This window comes from Oncorhynchus mykiss, chromosome 1 (genome assembly GCF_057628025.1).
Source record: "Oncorhynchus mykiss isolate SJ-2025 chromosome 1, ASM5762802v1, whole genome shotgun sequence".
Lineage (NCBI taxonomy): Eukaryota > Metazoa > Chordata > Actinopteri > Salmoniformes > Salmonidae > Oncorhynchus > Oncorhynchus mykiss.
Window position 1 is genome coordinate 54,034,792 of NC_143022.1, and position 21,093 is coordinate 54,055,884.

The 21,093-nt window shown below is 44.2% G+C and overlaps 1 protein-coding gene across 1 annotated transcript in view; it reads right to left on the minus strand.

Annotated features, from left to right (window-relative positions):
• The window catches only part of LOC110524646 (PDZ domain-containing RING finger protein 4), a 109,221-nt gene that overhangs the window by 61,983 nt on the left and 26,145 nt on the right, over positions 1–21,093 (minus strand). The window contains exon 2 of the mRNA XM_021604493.3: positions 712–980. Within this exon, the coding sequence (XP_021460168.2) occupies positions 712–980 (269 nt within the window). The remainder of the gene's footprint in view (positions 1–711; positions 981–21,093) is intronic.

Genomic DNA, 21,093 nt, shown 5'->3' on the forward strand with positions numbered 1-21,093 from the left:
CTCCATCTGACATTGGATACTTGAATCCAAGACAATTAATTGTCCATGGGATGTTGTTGGAATTAATTATCAACTTAATATACTGTATCCCTCATTCACAGAGTTGCAATTAACTTCTCAGCTTCGGGTAGAGAAGCCCCCGAACAGCTTATATTTCACCGTCTCAGTCCCTAAAGAAGAAATCCAGACATTCTTCATGCTAGACTTTATCTTGATCTTAGTTTTCCTCCCCTTAGAGATGAATACAATATGAACAAAAACAAAAGGAAAGAGAAAAGACTGAAACCATTTTTATTTTGTTGTCTTCAAGGAAACCCCCAGTTGATACTTGAAACTCTCTAAATTGTGAGGGTCTACCTCGAGTATAGATGTTGTAAGATTGGATTTTCTGACAGCCAACAAGAGATTGGTCTCTTTGGCATTGCAATTAAGCTTCAAGCCTTGAAATATTATTGTACTGTGTGAATAAACAATGAAACCCAATCTCAGGTGGATTCATGTCTTAGTCTTCTTAGCTAAAGTAGTACATTATTTATTTATAGTCGCTCTGATTAGATCTAGCCTACCTGTCACACAGAAGAGCCATGTGTCAGCTGATTTCAGATCAGTTTAGCTTTTTTTTTGCCATAAAGAATAAGATAACATGGAAACGGGGGACCTGATCCTAGATCACCATTCCTACTTTGAGACGCGGCTCGGGTCAGATCTTACCTGTCAGACAGCAGGAAGGGGCAGATGTCCGGCACGGGAGGAGTAGTGGCCCGGAGCTTGGCCAGGGCCATGATATGTTCAAAGGTGATGTCGGTCTGCGTGCACATGTCCACCACGTCCACCACGTCCCCTTCCTGAGTGGAGCTAACATGGCTGCCGCGGCCAGCAGTGTTCCTCCTGAGGACCTGCACCACAATGGGTTCCTTAGCAGAGCGAAACGCCTCCACTGCCTCGTCATGACTGGCCTTGGAGAGGTCCTTTCCATTCACCTGCATAGGACAGGAGAGAATGCAGTTTGAAATAAAGTTACTGTAAAGATACTGAAAGATAACAGTTACTGTAAAGTACTTTTTGACTACTGTTGATGTAGGGCTCTTCCTTCCCACTCACGTGTTAGAAACAGGGGAGGTTACAGGTACTGTAACACTGTTTACTGAATTCATGAAAAGACAAAAGCTACAGAGGACAGGAGAGATTTGTCAGTCAGAGACCCATTAGGCAGTTGGCTTGTCAGTTTTGTCATGTGGTCAAGCAGATAATACCTCACTATAAGCAGGGCGGTATTATGCTAGAAGAGTTGTGTATTATTATAACATATTAGTAGATGACCAAAGCCATTGACTCATTGGTGTAAAGCCATGTCTAAGAGGATTTATGTCTATTAGTTTATAATGTGCGTCATGCCAATCTCATTTCAATATTTCACATAAGCAATAAGGGCAAACAAATAGGAAAAGTGCCTGGGAATGGATGATGTCAGTGGTTATGAGTTAAAGGGCTGCCTGCAGTATGTGAGGTCTTTCCTCTGAGTTTATTTTCATGTTTTTTTTTTTCACCTTTATTGAACCAGGTAGGCCAGTTGAGAACAAGTTCTCATTTACAACTGCGACCTGGCCGGGATAAAGCAAAGCAGTGTGACTGAAACAACAACACAGAGTTATACATGGGATCAACAAATGTACGAACATACAAACGTCAATAACACAATAGAAAAATCTGTATACAGTGTGTGCAAGTGAAGTAAGGAGTTAAGGCAATAAATAGGCCATAGTGGCAAAGTAATTACAATTTAGCAATTAACACGGGAGTGATACATGTGCAGATGAGGATGTGCAAGTAGAAATACTGGTGTGCAAAAGAGCAGAAAAACAAAAACAAATATGGGGATGAGGTAGGTAGTTGGTTGGATGGGCTATTTACAGATGGGCTGTGTATAGCTGCAGTGATCGGTAAACTGCACTGACAGCTGATGCTTAAAGTTAGTGAGGGAGATATAAGTCTCCAACTTCAGTGATTTTTAAAATGCGTTCTAGTCATTGGCAGCAGAGGAAGGAAAGAAGGAATGGCGGCCAAAAGAGGTGTTGGCTTTGACCATCTGTGCCACGGGTGGTTGTTGCTAAGGTGACCAGTATTTCCTTTATTTAACTAGGCAAATCAGTAAACAACAAATTCTTATTTTCAATGACAGCCTAGGAACAGTGGGTTAACTGCTTTATTCAGGGGCAGAACAACAGATTTTTACCTTGTCAGCTCAGGGATTTGATCTTTGAACTTTCTGGTTACTAGTCCAACACTAACCACTAGGCTACCCTGCCGCACCAGTGAGCTGAGATAAGTCAGAGCATTACCTAGCAAAAACGTATAGATGACCTGGAGCCAGTGTGTTTGGCGACGAATATGTAGTGAGGGCTAGCCAACGAGAGCACACAGGTTGTAGTGGTGGGTAGTATATGGGGCTTTGGTGACAAAACGGATGGCACTGTGATAGACTGCATCCAATTTTCTGAGTAGAGTGTTGGAGGCTATTTTGTAAATGACATCGCCAAAGTCAAGGATCGGTAGGATAGTCAGTTTTACGAAGGTATGTTTGGCAGCATGAGGGAAGGAGGCTTTGTTGCGAAATAGGAAGCCGATTCTAGATTTAATTTTGGATTGGAGATGCTTAATATGAGTCTGGAAGAGGGTTTACAGTCTAACCAGACATCTAGGTATTCATAGTTGTCCACATATTCTAAATCAGAACCGTCCAGAGTAGTGATGCTAGTTGAGCAACAATCGGTTGAAGAGCATGCATTTCGTTTTACTAGCATTTAAGAGCAGTTGGAGGCCACGGAAGGAGTGTTGTATGGCATTGAAGCTCGTCTGGAGTTTTGTTAGCACAGTGTCCAAAGAAGGGCCAAAGAGTTGCTGCGAATTGAGGGGGATCTTTTGGGAGTTGTTGAGATTTGTGGGTTAAAGCAGGTTCCGTTCAGTGGCCATAAACATGACATGAGAGGGATACCCCCACGGCCACTCCCTGAGTCACAATGCTTGGTGTCATGTTCCTAGAAACACAGTAGATACCCAACTAACATTCTTGTGGTGCTGAGGGTGCAGGGTAACGTTGCCCATAGAGGCTGATCTTGGCTCAGTTACGTATTTCCCCACTACACTGGTTTGGGTTAAGACTGATCCTATGTCTGTACCTAGGGGAAACTTTACCCTGCAGCGGTGCTGAGACCATTGCAACATGACTAATAAGCCGATCACCACAACCACAGACGTCTTATTGATTCCCAATCAACAAACCCAATAAGCAATGCGTATAAGAACAATAGGAGGAACTGATGACATCAGTCAAGAGAAGACTTTGAGAAACAAGTGTTTGAGTGAAGCCCTCGGTTCTCCACATTGCCGCTCCGTTCTGCATCACTGACTCTATGCATCATCATGAGAGTCAGACAGTAGGCCTACCAAACAGAGTGAGAAAACGTTTACACTGCAGCTGGCATCTATGGAGAAAACCACCGGTTCATTTAGCCCAGTAATTGGACTGGAAAGGTAAGCATTGCCGAAATACCTCAGAGAATGTATTTTGGTATAAGGCGGAAAACAGAGATGATAATTTAGATAGCCTCTGCCAAAACGGTACATGCAGCACAATTCTCCTGCAGTTGTAATCAAATTATGGCATTCAGTTGTAGCGTTTTGCCTGCGAGGCAGACCGTTCATGGAATGCGTTGGAATGAAACGATCAACTGGACAAGTTTGAAAAGATAACTGTCCCATCTGCATTACAAGTCAGTTGAACACGCAACAACACACCGCAGGCTCGCTACCAACGGTTTATGCCACGTAGAGGACACTTCTCTCCAAAGTGACTACAGCATCGTGGGTAACTGAACCCACGACCTTGGCCAGGCTCCTACTGCACCAACTGAGCTGCACAGAACCACCGTGTGTCAGCGATACGTCTGTCTCTGATGTCTGCATTCCCTCATCTCTAAAGGCAGGTGTATCTGAGGGTGCTTTCACCTTCGTTCCGTGATCAGGTCTTCTTATCAGAGAATGCCCTACAAACACACACACACACAACGTATTTCCAGCCACAACCGGAGGCGAGAAATAAAGTGGTCCGTTCCTCTGGTATCTGGAGTGACCTTTGCGTGATGTGACGTTGCATTAATCACCTGAGAGATAAACTGGGTCAACACAAAGCGCTCCCGTGGAGCAGTACCGACGGCTGTAGAAGACTGTAGTGCTCGCTCTCCTCCTTCCCTCCCTCCCTCATCTCTCCTATACTCTTTGTGGCCAGTCAGCAGTTGCTATATACTGCTACAGACCTCATATACTGTGCTAAAAAAAACTAGGACTTTGAATAATTAGGCTATCCCATATAGTAGCTAATTTTGGTCTGAACCAAGTCTCTCTCTCTCTCTCTCTCTCTCTCAGTTTGAGGAGCCTAGCTAACTGAAGAATGAAACAAAGGAGTTGTACCAGATAAATGAGGATGCCGATGGCATATGACAGTCCTGGAGAAAACTGATCACATTTTCAACCAACCAGCTCTCCCTTTGGTCTCTGGTCCAGTCTGTCCTGCCTGGGCTCTCGGCAGCGTTCCAAATAGCACACTATTCCCTATATAGTGCAATACTTTTGACCAGAGCCCTATCGAGTCAGAAGAAGCATGCACACACACACACACACACACACACACACACACACACACACACACACACACACACACACACACACACACGTCATCACCAGAGAGGAGAATGGAGGGATTTTCTCTTTAGTAGATTTTCACCAGGATGGTCCAGATGGAACAATTAATCTCCAATCAACAAACTGAATATTAACTAACTCAGACTGTCCCACTGGGCACAGACGTCAGTTCAACATCAATTTTGGATTTACATTTGGCTGAGTTGTCAACTAACGTGAATTCAACATGAATTCAACAAAACATTTCACCATGACATTGGATTTAGGTTCAAACTTGGGTGATTTAAAAAAAAAATCCATCACAGTTTTCCACTATGATTCTACATTACCACATTTCATTTTTGTTGTTGAAATGACGTGGCAACAACGTTGATTCAACCGGTTTTTGCGCACTGGAGTGCGTCAGTGTGCCAGTTGTATCTCCTGTTTATACTCACTGCCCTGGTTAGTGTGGATCTATCCATCTATTCAATTTGTAACTATAGCTAGAAATTCATACAGCCTTTCATGATTTCATCACACAGATTTCATCACAGTTCAACTGTCATAAACTCGATATTTACATTTGAGTCATTTAGCAGATGCTCTTATCCAGAGCGACTTACAGTCAGTGCATTCATCTTGAGATAGCTTGGTGGGTCAACCTCTACTCTCCAGCATGCATACAACGCATACAAATCCATATTCATTCACAAACACACACCGGTAAACAAAAGCTGTTCAGCCACAAATCTTTTAGCAGAACTGCAGTGTTGATAGTTTCAAACCGTAGCTCCAAGAAGCGCCACATGTCCACAACAGCGCCATTCATTCATAAAGAGTCCATATGAATTATCGTTATAAACTGTAGCAAACTTTGTTGGTTCTATAGCGATAACCGTATGCTTCCAAGGCCATGGCAATTTGAAATATCAATGGCCTTGGAGAGAAAAAGGGACACCGTGGGATGCAGGGATGGAGGGATTGAATGTATGGAGCGTTGCCACATCGGTTTTGTTGTTTGCAGATGGATACACAACAGTGTTTTCCTTCGAAGCCCGCGAGAGGACGAGTATCGCGTCTCACAACTAAACACTGGCTTACTGGAGTGAAATGGCAAGAGGAAACCTGTTTTTTCTCCCGCTCTCTCTATTGACAAAGAGTGCTGGGAAGAAGAAAAAAAAACGAAAATACTTCCTGTCCAACTATAAAAGCAAACAATTACTTTGTTGAAATTTTATAGGTGGGATTTAGGGAAGCAAGATTTAGACCGAATCACTGCCATTTGTTGAAGACTTACATGTTTAAACAGATGTACGCCCCATGGTTCTATGAAAAGTAGTTGAAGAGGCAAAGTATCTCCTTTCCCCTCATAGAGCCACCTAGAATCACACCTCAGTTGAAGGTACAAGGGAGGGAGGACACAGGCTTTGACTAGAGGCTTTGCCTCCTTAGTCGGCTCTGCTTCACTCTCAGTGTTTTTTGTCTCACAGACTCCCCGTCAATATCTTCACCAAGCCAATGTCCGCGCCCACTCAAAATCCGTCTCTTTAAAGCTAGAGACGTCTGTTTCTCTGCACAGGCCGCATCTCAATCCACCACATCCGCATCTGCGCTGGGAGGTGGCAGAGCTACCAGCAGAGCTACCAGCAGAGCTACCAGCAGAGCTACCAGCGGTGTTTGTCAGAGCTTTCCCAGAGCTTTCTTATACCTCACAGATATAGGAGAGACACTTCAAAAACATACATCCTTTTGGTTCATTTTTGGACTCTGTTTTGCCATGTATGAATGACTTACTCAATGTGTTGCTATGGGGTAATAGCGCTAAGGCCAAATTCAATGTTTCATCAAATATCAAATATTTATTTGATACCTACTGTACAGGGGTCCTAAAATGGAACATCAAATTGCTAAATGATCCTTGGTATGACCATCTTAAAACAATTCCATGTGTTAGCTTAGCAGACCCCCCCCCCCCCCCCCCCCCCCAAAGGCTAAGTCTCTAGGGGACAGAGCAGACTGTACTGATGGCAGGTGGGGAAGCAGACAGGGCTTTATCCACTAAGATGTCAACTTCAGCCCTGTCTGATGCCTGTGTGTGTGTGTGTGTGTGTGTGTGTGTGTGTGTGTGTGTGTGTGTGTGTGTGTGTGTGTGTGTGTGTGTGTGTGTGTGTGTGTGTGTGTGTGTGCGTGTGTGCCAGAGTGTTTCAGTCAGCGGGTAACGGCAGCAGGCGTAAAGCTCCTCTCAGCTAGCATGGATTACTGACAGGGACTGGAGTGATTGATGTACTTCTGCTCTGTGAAAGGCAATAGCAGCTCGGGGCGATGGACTCTAATATACTATTCGCTTTTTATGGTTTACAATAAACCACATACATAGTTGAACTGCCTCAGCGCCACACACTGTGTGTTAATGAAGTGTTTTTATTTGTAATTTAAGACCGTTTAGATGAGGTTCTCTTGTATATCGGATCACAAGCAGGTCCATTTCTTAAAGAACGTGTAATGAATTGAAAAGACTGCTTTCTTCTGCAGTAGATAGACAGAGCACGTGTTATTTGTAATTATAGGGACTTTTAAATGCCCTTTCATGTCTTTTGAATCACTGACATGCAGGTAAAGGATTAACATTACGTGTATTGAATTGAAAAGACTCATTTCTTCAGGGCAGTAGATGCATATCTCTGCTGTGAAATGTCTCCTCTATCGTACCGGTTCAGTTTGAGTGGCAGCCTTGTGTGGCTTTATTAAGCATATGCAGGCACCCAGACAGATGGAGAGAGAGAGAAAGAGGGTGAGAGACGCAGAGAGAGAGAGAGAGAGAGAGAGTAACATGTAGGTCATTCAGCCTCTGGAGCATAGCGCTTACAGCCGTTGATTACACGGCTGTTCCATCAACCCCCTGCGGGGACAGGTGAGACGGCCCCAGAGCGATAGGACAAGGCCAGCTGTGTGGAGACAGCAGATAAAGCTGGAGCTGTACGGGATGGAGGACGGAGGAGTTTACCCACCCGCCAGAGAAGATGAAGAGGGAAGATAAGGAGCCTTGGTCTGTACAGCTGTGCTCCATAGATATGGCTACTGCAACCACAGGACAGTGGCTTGAAGTCACGCATTGCTAATAGAAAAAATGGTGTGTGTGTGTGTGTGTGTGTGAACAGCATTACGTCAGCCACAGTTTTCCCCAACTGGGCTAGACAACAATAGGATTCACAACACAATGACGAGGGAAGGTACTCAGCCTGTGTGATGCTCCAAGTTCATTAATGAATAGCAAACGCACTGTCAACTGCCGTCTTTGAGCTATAATATGCAGGTGAAAAATGGAGCAATTGAGAAGTGGCATAAAATTCCCCCTCCTGTTTCCTCAGAGGTAATTTCCTATTGTGGCCTGTGATTGTCAAGTGAATGTGACGTGAAGTGTCAGAGTAAAACACCGAGCACTGGTTCACTACAGTTAAGACGTTATGACTGCATAATTGGGAGGGAGGGAGGGAGGGAGGGAGGGAGGGAGGGGGGGAGAGGGGGAGAGAGGGACAGAGAGAGAGAGAGAGAGGGAGAGAGAGAGAGAGAGAGAGGGAGAGAGGGAGAGAGAGAGGGAGAGAGAGAGAGGGAGAGAGAGAGGGAGAGAGAGAGAGAGAGAGAGCGGGAGAGAGAGAGGGAGAGAGAGAGAGAGAGAGAGATAGAGGGAGAGAGAGAGAGGGAGAGAGAGAGAGAGAGAGAGGGAGAGAGAGAGGGAGAGAGAGAGGGAGAGAGAGAGAGAGAGGGAGAGAGAGAGAGAGAGAGAGAGGGAGAGAGAGAGAGAGAGAGAGAGAGAGAGAGAGAGAGAGAGAGAGAGAGAGAGAGAGAGAGAGAGGGAGAGGGAGAGGGAGAGGGAGAGGGAGAGGGAGAGGGAGAGGGAGAGGGAGAGAGAGGGGGCGAGAGAGAGAGAGAGGGAGAGGGAGGGAGACTATGAGCGATTCCCAAAGCTACAACTCTAACCACTATCCTTGCTGCTCCAGTGACATGGAACTGCAGTAAAAAAAGACCAGCAGCCCACTGGGGAAATCTGACAATCCACCCCAACATCTCAACATGAACCAACTAACATCCCTCCTTTAACCCTACGTCTACTGTAAGTCCCAAACGGCACCCTATTCCCTAAATAGTGCACCCTATTCCCCATATAGTGGGCCCTGGTCAAAAGTAGTGCACTATATGTGGAAATAGGGTTCTATTTGGGAGTCAGCCAGCATAAAACACACTGCGTAAGGGACTCCCGGGCTGTGTTTCACATTAAAATAACTTCTCGCTTGGTCTTTATGTCCGTGAAACATTTGATCAATTCCACCTATTTTCTCTCTCTAAACTCAGCCTCGTAACCGATAGAGTGATGCTCCCTTTGTTGCATAACACCCTCACACCCTAAATCCCCATATCTGTTGTCCACTTGCACTGTGATCCATGGGCGCCCTTAAATAGATCCTTCGGTACCTTTGAATACTTTTTAGCCGGCAGTTCTGAAAGTAGCGCTAACGGTTCATTCGTGGTCCCCAAAAATGGCGTACTACGTCACTTATGGGCACCATTCCATTGCTCTCTCTCTTTCTCTCGCTCTGTTGCGTGTGCGTCTTGCTAGCTTTCACTCAAATGGCGAGGGGGCTGAACCTCGTTGTCTTTCCCCCCCGACGGCGCTGCGCAGCTTCCGGTGAACAGTCACTTTGAAACGAGTGATTTCGTGGCTAATTGAGGTAAAATCGTATTTCTCCTCATAGATTATGCATGTATGAACTACACATTGACGCATTCAACCCAAAGTGAGAGGTTTAAAAAATACTTACTAGTCGCCAAATGTGTTATCTAATTTGAAGACATTTCAGTAATTTCTATGCAAAGATAACTATTACAAAGCGTGGCAATCTATTCCAGCCCTGGCCTATGTTCAATTTCAAAGACCTTACATTTAACAAAAGGCAAAGACAGCCCCTTGAATTTGAATGGATTGTGCAATGATCTTTATGAAGAAACCATCCATAACAACCAGCCATTATCTCTCCTCTGCTCTAGGCTGGGGGTGATGGAGGGAGGCCCACTGCTAGTCTCTGGCAGGCTGCTTTAGGGTCATTTCTGCTGGGTTAATGTAATACAGAGAGCCTGAAGAGCACCAGCCTCCGGGTCTGGATAGATAAGCATGCTACCAAGAAGAATCACATGTCATCAAACACACACAGTAGCCACACAGTATGCAGGCACACACAGCTGAGGTAACAGTATGTCATGCATAGGAAAGATCGTTAAGCATTGAGAACACATTTTTTTCAGTTATAGTCCACACAGGTGTAACTGGATATTGTATTGTTGCTTGGGCTTAACACTTCTGAAGTGCATCTGAAGCACAAAGTTTGCATCCCAAATGGCACCCTATTTCCTAACATAGTGCCCTACCCTATGGGCCCAGGTCAAAAGTAGTGCACTATATAGGGAATAGGGTGCCAATTAGGATGCAGAGATGATATCTCCCATGTTCAGCAGCTTATTGCCACTTTAGCATGAAATTAGATCAATAAACTATTTAATCTTCATCACTAACAGATTACCGGCAAATAGAGGAGCATAATTACACTCTCCTATTTCAGCTGAGTTATGAATTTCTACTGCTGTGGATTCCAAACAGTGTGTCTGTGGAGAGAGAGAGAGAGAGAGAGAGAGAGTGTGTGTGTGTGTGTGTGTGTGTGTGTGTGTGTGTGTGTGTGTGTGTGTGTGTGTGTGTGTGTGTGTGTGTGTGTGTGTGTGTGTGTGTGTGTGTGTGTGTGTGTGTGTGTGTGTGTGTGTGTGTGTGTGTGTGTGCGTGCGTGTGTTAGTCAGCTTTTTCAAGGTTAATGACACACGTACAGTATGTAGATAGTGTAAAATTATTTAGAGATGCATAGTTAACTTCACTGCTTTAAATGCCATGTCTTACCATCTTCAAATTTGTTTTCATCTAAAAGATAGTGAGGATGTCAAATTACAGAGAATTACACCACTTGCCTAAATGACTAAATAATGGCTATACAGCCTCCTTGGTGATGAGTGATAATGGCTGTAGCTATATGTTGTACAAATCAGCAAAACGGCCAGGCAGCTTGGTGTAGAAAGATGTAAGGAAGTAATGGTGCCACCCATTTGCTGACTGTGTAAAACTAGGAGGAGAGGGTACAGTCATGGAACACCTCTTCCCTTCATGCTGCATCTTCGAAGAGAGGAGGGGGGAGAGAAGAGAGGAGGGAGGAGAGAAGAGAGGAGGGAGGAGAGAAGAGAGGAGGGAGGAGAGAAGAGAGGAGGGAGGAGAGAAGAGAGGAGGGAGGAGAGAAGAGAGGAGGGAGGAGAGAAGAGAGGAGGGAGGAGAGAAGAGAGGAGTGGGGAGAGAAGAGAGGAGGGGGGAGAGAAGAGAGGAGGGGGGAGAGAAGAGAGGAGGGGGGAGAGAATAGAGGAGGGAAGAGAGGAGGGAGGAGAGAAGAGAGGAGGGAGGAGAGAAGAGAGGAGGGAGGAGAAAAGAGAGGAGGGAGGAGAGAAGAGAGGAGGGAGGAGAGAAGAGAGGAGAAATTAGAAAAGAAAGGAGTGGCCTGTGCAGTAAATTGTTGTTGTCCTATGTTGCTGTAGCAAAAGATGGCACCTAAATGTTTGTGTCCAATTCTGTGCTACTGCCCAGAAACTGTCTTCTCTCTCCAACACTGAATGGAGATTTAGGCTACAGTCCCAGAGCTGTATTTGTACAGTATAAGGCACAGTTAACAATTGGCACCAACATGTTTCCGTTCAAATCTGTATTGTTGCCCAATAAACTCTCTCCCCTTTCCAACACACTGAGTGAAGACAATGTTTGGATAGCATACAGACAGGTAGCAGACAGACAGCACTTGCTGTGGCATAGGATGCCAATCCCATGCATGTCTTATTCAGAAATCAACCAGGTAGGATTTTAAAGCTTCCTTCCTCAACGGTATTGATATGCACTTCCTTCCTTCTTGGCATTTAAAGCAGTGCATCACAACACACTGGAGGCAATTAGCATGGGATGAGCAGTATTTACATAATGCCAGACGACACAACGCAATGCAGCTCACAACAATGTCTCGTCCGACTCCTCGCCAGCCCCACCACACACACACACACACACACACACATGCCGTCCCCTCGTCTCTGTTGTTGTCACATAGTTGCCACTGCAGCCCACCACTCGTCAAGGAACAGGGGGGTGGGGGGTGGGGGGGGGGGGGTGGGGTAATGAGGAAGGGGGTCATGAAGGTGGCACGTGAGTTTTAAAATTCAACATAATAAACAGGGGGAGTTTGACGGGTCACTCTGGACCCCTGCAGTTGCCCATTGATCTGCCTGTTAGGTGGGTAATTGGGAGCTGTGTGAAGCAGAGAGCTAAGGGACTCTGTCTTCATAGTAGCACCAAAGGGGAGAGAGAGAGAGAGAAATACAACAAAGTATCAAAGAAAGAAAGAAGGAAAGAAAGAAAGAAAGAAAGAAAGAAAGAAAGAAAGGAGACATCAACTTTGTTTCCAATCCTCCTCGTCCACCTGCTGAAAAGATCAAGTATTCTCACGATACCGATCTCTCTTCACGGCAATTGTGGTCATCCTGTGCTTCAGGCTTCTGTTCTAACCCCTTTCTACACATAGTGCAATTAGTGTCCCCTTACAATGTCCCTGTCAACAGCCACGATAGACATGACAAGGGGAAAGAGCAGTAAAAGACCAGATTGCCCTGAGGACTGACAGCCAACAGCCCTGGTCAGTCCTGCCCACGCCATAGAGAACAATAGGCCATGACTACTGATGGTAGCCCAGCGGCTAGAGGGTTCTGATACCCCATTCACAGGCAGTCCAGGCATGATCATATCAAATCAAATGTTATTGGTCACATACACGTGGTCAGCAGATGTTGTTGCGGGTGTAGCGAAGTGCTTGTGCTTCTAGTTCCGGCAGTGCAGCAATATCTAACATGTAATCTAACAATTCCACAACAACTGCCTAATACACACAAATCTAACATGTAATCTAACAATTCCACAACAACTGCATAATCCACACAAATCTAAATAATGGGATGGAATAAGAATATATACATATAAATATATGGATGAGCAATGACAGATCGCTATAGGCAGGATGCAATAGATGGGATAAAATACAGTGTATACTGTCCATATGAGATGAGTAGTGCAAGGTATGTAAACATTATTAAAGTGTCATTATTTAAGTGACAAGTGATCCATTTATTAAAGTCGGAGGTAGCCTAGTGGTTAGAGTGTTGGGCCAGTAACCGAGAGGTCCACTTGAATCCCCGAGCTGAGAAGGTACAAATCTGTCGCTCTGCCCCTGAACAAGGCAGTTAACCCACTGTTCCCCGATAGGCCGTCATTGTAAATAATAATTTGTTCTTAACTGACTTGCCAAGTTAAATAAAGTAAAGTTGTTTTTAAATTAAAGTAAATACATTAAGTAAAAACTTTTAATGATTTTTTTGGTTTGTAGGCAGCAGTCTCTCTCTGTGTTAGTGAGGGCTGTTTAAGAGTCTGACGGCCTTGAGATAGAAGCTGTTTTTCAGTCTCTCGGTCCCCAGCTTCGATGCAGCTGTACTGACCTCGCCTTCTGGATGGTAGCGGGGTGAACAGGCAGTGGCTTGGGTGGTTCTTCTCCTTGATGACCCTGTGTGTATGTCTGTGTACCAGCGCTCTAAACTCATCTCCTGATCTTAATTCAGGGCCAGGCAATGACTGAAGGAGGGAGGGAGAGGAGGTGGAATGTGTGACAGCAAAACAATCTTGGTCTGACTTAGTGTCAAGAGTGCCAGAGCAAAGACTCTCACTTGTTCATTGAGTAAATAAGAGGATATATGGACTGAACTACTGTGCTGGTCCAAAACGCATCTTCCTCCGCTTTTCAATAGATGCAATGGGGAGTTGAAAGAGTCCCAGAATGTCAATAGTGAGTCCGGGATGGCAGATACCTGTATTTGGTAATCTGATTATCATTTTAAAATGTAGTTAATGAAGCCCTTTAAACTTGATGTGAAGAAAACAGCATGTTGCAGAGCCACTTTACTTCCAAAATATGAAATCAAAGGAGGGAACAAGATCAATGATCAAGCATCCAACTCCCAATGAATAGTCGAGCTGTTCACAATTAGGACGGCATTTACGATGAGACAATGATGGAGTCCCCTGTGATAATCTTTAACATGCACAGACTGGGGAACACATTGCAATGAACACGATTAAAAAGAGGGGACATTATCTCTTTATCGCTGAAGAATGATCACAAATGTAATCAATCTTCTTCACAGGCAGATTCCCTTTGCGTTTATTCGTTCTCTGCATAGTGAAGAGAGTTAGGGTGGAGATGGAGTCAGGCGAAATCTGTGTCTTTCTCTAAAGTCACTCCAGTCTAACCCCCTTTTCCTTTCCTTAGCTCTTCTCCTCCCTCTCTCCTCTCCACTTACATCTTCTCTTTTCTCCTCCTACCCTCATCTCACTGCTGTCCTCTTCAGGTTACCCAGTCAATGAAACAAAGGGAGTGCAGAGAAGATTGGATCTGATTCACACGCTCGGAGATGCATCTCCTGCCGGGTTTAAATGTTGCTGATTGCATGGTGGAAACAAAGGAAACAGAACTAATACTCATTGAAGCTGCGGTAGACATTAATCCTGTGACTACACTACTGTTCCTGTGTATTGGAGGGAGAAAGGAAATGCCAAACTAGGATCAGTTATTTCTCAGACGTGTTTCTTTTCAACATGGTCTTGCGGAGAAAAGAGACGTCCTCTCTAGTAGTGACGACCGTTGTCATTTTCCTCTATGTTGTAATACTTAAAGTGGCACTCCGGTCTCCTTTTCACCTCACTTGGTGGTGAGGGAATGCAATACCCCCTTCACACTGATCCTCAACACGGGGGCCCCATCGGGCTTTGTGGTCAGCCCCATCCTGTACTCCCTGTTCACCCATGACTGCGTGGCCACACACAACTCCAACTCTATTTCCCTCTATACCATTTGTATTTCATTAACCTTTGACTATTGGATGTCCTTATAGGCACTTTAGTATTGCCAGTGTAACAGTATAGCTTCCGTCCCTCTCCTCACTCCTCCCTGGGCTCAAACCAGCAACACAACGACAACAGCCACCATCGAAGCAGCGTTACCCATGCAGAGCAAGGGGAACAACTACTAGAAGGCTCAGTGCGAGTGGCGTTAACTAGCTAGCCATTTCACATCAGTTACAGCAGCCTAATCTCGGGAGTTGATAGGCTTGAAGTCATAAACAGCGCAATGCCTGACGCACAACGAAGAGCTGCTGGCAAAACGCACGAAAGTGCTGTTTGAATGATTGTTTACGCGCCTGCTTCTGCCTACCACCCCCTCAGTCAGATACTTAGATACTTGTATGCTTGTATGCTCAGTCAGATTATATGCAACGCAGGGAATTCACGTAACAGGCAGTCTCCTTGTGGAGTTCAAGGAGAGAGAGGCAGGTCGTTATTGCGTTGGACTAGTTAACTGTAAGGTTGCAGGATAGTCTCCCCCGAGCTGACAAGGTGAAAATCTGTCGTTCTGCCCCTGAACCAGGCAGTTAACCCACTGTTCCTAGACCGTCATTGAAAATAAGAATCTGTTCTTAACTGACTTGTCTAGTTAAATAAAGGTGTATAAAGAATATCTAAAAAATTGGCGCCCAAAAATACAGATTTCCGATTGTTATGAAAACTTGAAATCGGACCTAATTAATCGGCCATTCCGATTAATCGGTCGACCTCTACAATGTGTTATGGAAACCCCTTATTAGGGAGAGAGTATGTGTATGGTTGAGAAAAAGAAAGAGAGGAAGGAAGAGAGAGATTATGTTCCTTGTATCCTATTTCTTGCTCCTCTCCCTCTGTTACTCTGTTCCTCTCGGTCAGGGAAAGTGAAGGAAGTGATGTGGAGAGTCGGGGCTCGGCAGCAAAAGGCAGGGAGGAAGAGGAGTTAGAGATGATTGGAGGGATAAAGATGGGGAGGGAGGAGTGGAGCGAGAGGAAAGTGGAGGGAGAGAGGAAGAGGAGGGAGAGTAGAGGGAGAGAGGAAGAGGAGGGTGAATGAGAGGAGAGTAGAGGGGAAGAGGAGAGTGAAGAGGAGGGAGAGTGGAGGGAGAGGAACATGTAGAGGGAGAGGAGGAGGAAGCAGAGGGAGAAAAGGAAGCGGAGAAAGAAGAGGATGAAGAGAGAGGGGAAGAGGGAGAGCACACCCGAGAGGGGAACCTACGTTTCCATGGCATGTGTCTGCCCTAAGTCCCACCACTCACCCATGTACCACACAGTCTGGACCTAAAGTGACAGTGGCAGGGGTTTTGGAGTTGTTTTAAAAAGTGATAGGAACTTCTATCTGTTCCAGAGGTTGTAATGGATTACAACAAGAAAATGGGCAGGGTTGACCATCCGGACCTGCTGAGGAGCTATTATAATGTTGGACACACAGGCAGAAAATGGATGGAAGTATGTGTTTTGGGGGATCATCAACAATTTAATCATAAATGCGTACATTGTGTGAGGGGACCCTGCAAAGGCCCCTTCCCATTAACTGCAGGCCCTGGTCCCTGAAGGCATTCAAAATGCAGCTTGTGCATTCGCTTTGTGATATATCTACAGTGGCAGGAAGAAGGGAGCCAAGAGTGTGGCATGTGGACCGAGTTGTAACTCATTCGAAAGTAGGTGAAGTTTGAAGGGCGCAAGAGAGGGTGTGTGGTGTGCATCCGGAGTGAGAGATGTGTAGAAACCTCCTTTGGTTGCTCTACATTTTCTCTGCCACTTTGCACTAAAGTGACAATGTGAAATATGAATTTGTCCTACAAATATTTGATTGTATCTGAACAGTTGTGTTTTGCATCTTCTTTATCGCTCTCTATCTAATACTTGTTGCATTCAATGAATACTTTCTGAATATTGTCCTCGGGTCACATTTTGGATATTTGAGGTTGTGCTCTAAAACTAAGTTCACTTGTGATTGTCATTTGTTCTTTATTTGAATGTCTGCGAAAATGAGCTATATCTTGAAAATTCTCAGTGATCTACAGCAGCATTCTAGAATTCAATTGGGGTCTAAAGGGTTAACCTCTTTCTACACATCCACCAAGTGTAATTAGTGCCACCTCACAATGCCAATGTCAACAACCACAATAGACATGGCAAAAGGAACGATCAGTAACTGATAGCCAACGGACAGCCAACAGCCCTGGTCAATCCTGCCCACGCCATAGAAAACAATAGGCCTGACTACTGATGGTAGCCCAGCGGCTAGAGGGTTCTGATACCCAATTCACAGGCAGTCCAGGCATGACCCTGTGTGTATGTGTGTGTGTCCCAGCGCTCAAAACTCATCTCCTGATCTTAATTCAGGGCCAGGTAATGACTGAAGGAGAGAGGGAGAGGAAGTGGAGTGTGTGACAGGGAAAATTGTCTTGGTCTGATGCCAGCGCAATGAAGACTCTCACTTGTTCAATGTGTAAATAACAAGTTAGACACCACAGAGCAGTGGCGACCCGTCATTCAGGGTTCTGAATTGGTGTACAGGGAGAATACTGTAAGAACTGCCCATGTTCTGAATTCTGTCGCTTGTACATTTCAAAAGTGCTGAACAAATAGTTATATTGACTACGTCCTTCCTTGCACGCTCATTAATGTCTTCATCGAAATGACGGATTGCCTCATATCCGCTGGTCGCTCCCTTATGCTATAGTTTGCACATCTCAATTGTCAGTAGAAACCACATTTGTTTAAGCAAATCAGTCATATCAGCTCTGTTTTTTTAGAAGGCAGTAAATGAGGTTGAACGAACTGTTTCGCTGTCAGACACGGCTCCGCTGTTAGCCAGGTGTAGCGTTGGTAAGGATTCACTCCGTGGTGCTGAAAGGAAAGCTCTGCTGTTGTGACAGCTTTATTTAGGCCCTAACGTTTTGTGGGCACCATTTGTCACCGTTATCGTGCAATTAATGTATTGTTTAGTGTTGTGTTGTGTAGTGTAGTGACTTTGCTGGCATGCATCTAAAACAAATGTTGGGAGGTTTGCCCCAACAAGATGTACATGCTAAAGTCCCCACTGCTCCAGAGCAACGGCTGAGGTGGATATAGGGACTGAACTACTGTGCTGGTCCAAAACGCATCTTCCTCCACTTTTCAATCGATGCAATGGGGAGTTTAAAGAGTCCCGGAATGTCAATAGTGAGTCGGGGATGGCCGATTTGGACCTGTATTTGGTAATCTGATTATCATTTTAAAATGTAGTTAATGAAGCCCCTTTTAAACTTGATGTGAAGAAAACAGCCTGTTGCAGAGCCACTTTACTTCCAAAAGATGAAATCAAAGGAGGGAACAAGATCAATGATCAAGCGTCCAACTCCCAATGAATAGTCGAGCTGTTCACAATTAGGACGGCATTTACGATGAGACAATGATGGAGTCCACTGTGATAATCTTTAACATGCACAGACTGGGGAACACATTGCAATGAACACGATTAAAAAGAGGGGACATTATCTCTGAAGAATGATCACAAATGTAATCAATCTTCTTCACAGGCAGATTCCCTTTGCTTTTGTTCGTTCTCTGCATAGTGAAGAGAGTTAGGGTGGAGATGGAGTCAGGCGAAATCTGTGTCTTTCTCTAAAGTCACTCCAGTCTAACCCCCTTTTCCTTTCCTTAGCTCTTCTCATCCCTCTCTCCTCTCCTCTCCACTTACATATTTTTTTCTCGTCTTACCCTCATCTCACTGCTGTCCTCTTCAGGTTATCCAGTCAATGAAAGAAAGTAAGCGAAGAGAAGATTGGATATGATTCACAGGCTCGGAGATGCAATGCACCTTATGTGACTTGTTAAGCACAGTTTTACTCCTGAACTTACCATAACAAAGTGGTTGAATACTTATTGACTCAAGACATTTCAGCTTTACATTTTTTATTAATTTGTAAATATAACAAAAAAAAACATAATTCCACTTAAACATTATGGGGCATTGTGTGTAGGCCAGTCACACGAAATGTCAATGTAATACATTTTCAATCCAGGCTGTAACACAACAACATGTGGAAAATGTCAACTTTCTGAAGGCATCATATGTATCCGCAGTTAACGGAATTAGCCACAAATAAATGAATAGCAAACGGATGTCACCAGGTTCATTCTAAGTGTAATGAAATTACAAACTTCAGAATCGCTGCAGGAACATTACCAGTAACAAAAGGGTGATCAAATTAAGATCCTGCATATCTACAGCACTATAAAAAGCAGACAATCCTTGAGGTCACAACTAGGGCTGAATATTTCCCCGGTATTTTACAAATGTTCCATCCTGAGAATACATCACTTTTCTCCCGGGTAACCCCGTATTTCCAGATAAAACCGGAAGTGTCATTCAAAAGCATATAAAGCATACATATAGGTTTATATCTGGATTTGATTAGATCAAAATGTTACATAAAAATTTGTATGAGTCCTACATAAAGAATTAGGGTTCACCCCATTTAGTCGACTAGTCGATTTTGTTTTGGTCAACCAATGTTTTTTGTTGTCAAGCATTCTAAAATATATATACAGTACCAGTCAACATTTGGGACTGTTTTTCTTTTTTTGTTTTCTACATTGTAGAATAATAGACATCAAATCTATGAAATAACACATATGGAATCTTGTAGTAACCAAAAAAGTGTTAAATAAATCTAAATATATTTTATATTTGAGATTCTTCAAAGTAGCCACCCTTTGCCTTGATTAAATTTTTCACACTCTTGGCATTCTCTCAACCAGCTTCATGAGGTCATCACCTGGGATGCATTCAAATAACCTTGTTAAAAAAGTGGAATTTATGTACTTCTTAATGCGTTTGAGCCAATCAGTTGTGTTGTGACAAGGTCGGGTGGTATACAGACGATAGCCCTATTTGGTAAAAGACCAAGTCCATATTATGGGAAGAACAGCTCAAATAAGCAAAGAGAAATGATAGTCCATCATTACTTTAAGACACGAAGGTCAGTCAATCCGGAAAATGTCAAGAACTTTGAAAGTTGCTTCAAGTACAGTCGCAAAAACCATCAAGCGCTATGATGAAACTGGTTCTCATGAGAACCGCCACAAGAAAGGAAGACCCAGAGTTACCTATGCTGTAGAGGATACGTTCATTCGAGGTAACCGCACCTCAGATTGCAGTCCAAATAAATGCTTCACAGAGTTTAAGTAACAGATATATCTCAACATCAACTGTTCAGAGGAGACTGTATGAATCAGGCCTTCATGGTCGAATTGCTGCAAATAAACCACTACTAAAGGACACCAATAAGAAGAAGATACTTGCTTTCTGCCAAGAAACACGAGCAATGGACATTAGACAGGTGGAAATCTGTCCTTTGGTCTGATGAGTCCAAATGTGAGATTTTTGGTTCCAACTGCCGTGTTTTTGTGAGACGCAGAGTAGGTGAACGGATGATCTCCGCACGTGTGGTTCCCACCGTGAAGCATGGAGGAGGAGGTGTGATGGTGTGGGGGTGCTTTGCTGGTGACACTGTAAGTGATTTATTTAGAATTCAATGCATACTCAACCAGCATGGCTACCACAGCATTCTGCAGTGATACGCCATCCAATGTGGTTTGCGCTTAGTGGGACTATCATTTGTTTTTCAACGGGACAATGACCCAACACACCTCCAGGCTGTGTAAGGGCTATTCGTCCAAGGAGAGTGGGATGAGTTGGACCGCAGAGTGAAGGAAAAGCAGCCAACAAGTGCTCAGCATATGTGGGATCTCCTTCAAGACTGTTGGGAAAGCATTCCAGGTATAGCTGGTTGAGAGAATGCCAAGAGTGTGCAAAGATGTCATCAAGGCAAAGGGTGGCTATTTGAAGAATCTCAAATATAAAATATATTTCGATTTATTTAACATTTTTTGGGTTACTACATGAATCTAAATGTGTTATTTCATAGTTTTGATGTCTTCACTATTATTCTACAATGTAGAAAATATCAAAAATGAAGAAAAACTCTTGAATGAGTAGGTGTTCAATAAAATAATAAGGTGACCCCTGAAAGCCAGATGGAGTAAATTAGACGTCCATTCGGTCCTCATATTAATGTAGCATATGCTATTCTGCAGTAAATGTAGACCTACCTGTCACAAGAAAACAAGTTACCATGATGAGATGATAGGTCTACATGCATAGTGAACTGCACTCCATTCTGAGATGGTCTGCCTGTCCCCAACATGAGCATTGACGATTGATCATGCAGAGAGCAGTGAGAAGACTACAGAGAAGCTAGATCTAGACATTGCATATAACTTAACAGTTCCATTTTACGTCATGCTGTTGATGTAAATAATGTATTATAGTTTTCCGGTTTAGTTATTTATCCTGGTAAAAGGGAGTGGTTTTG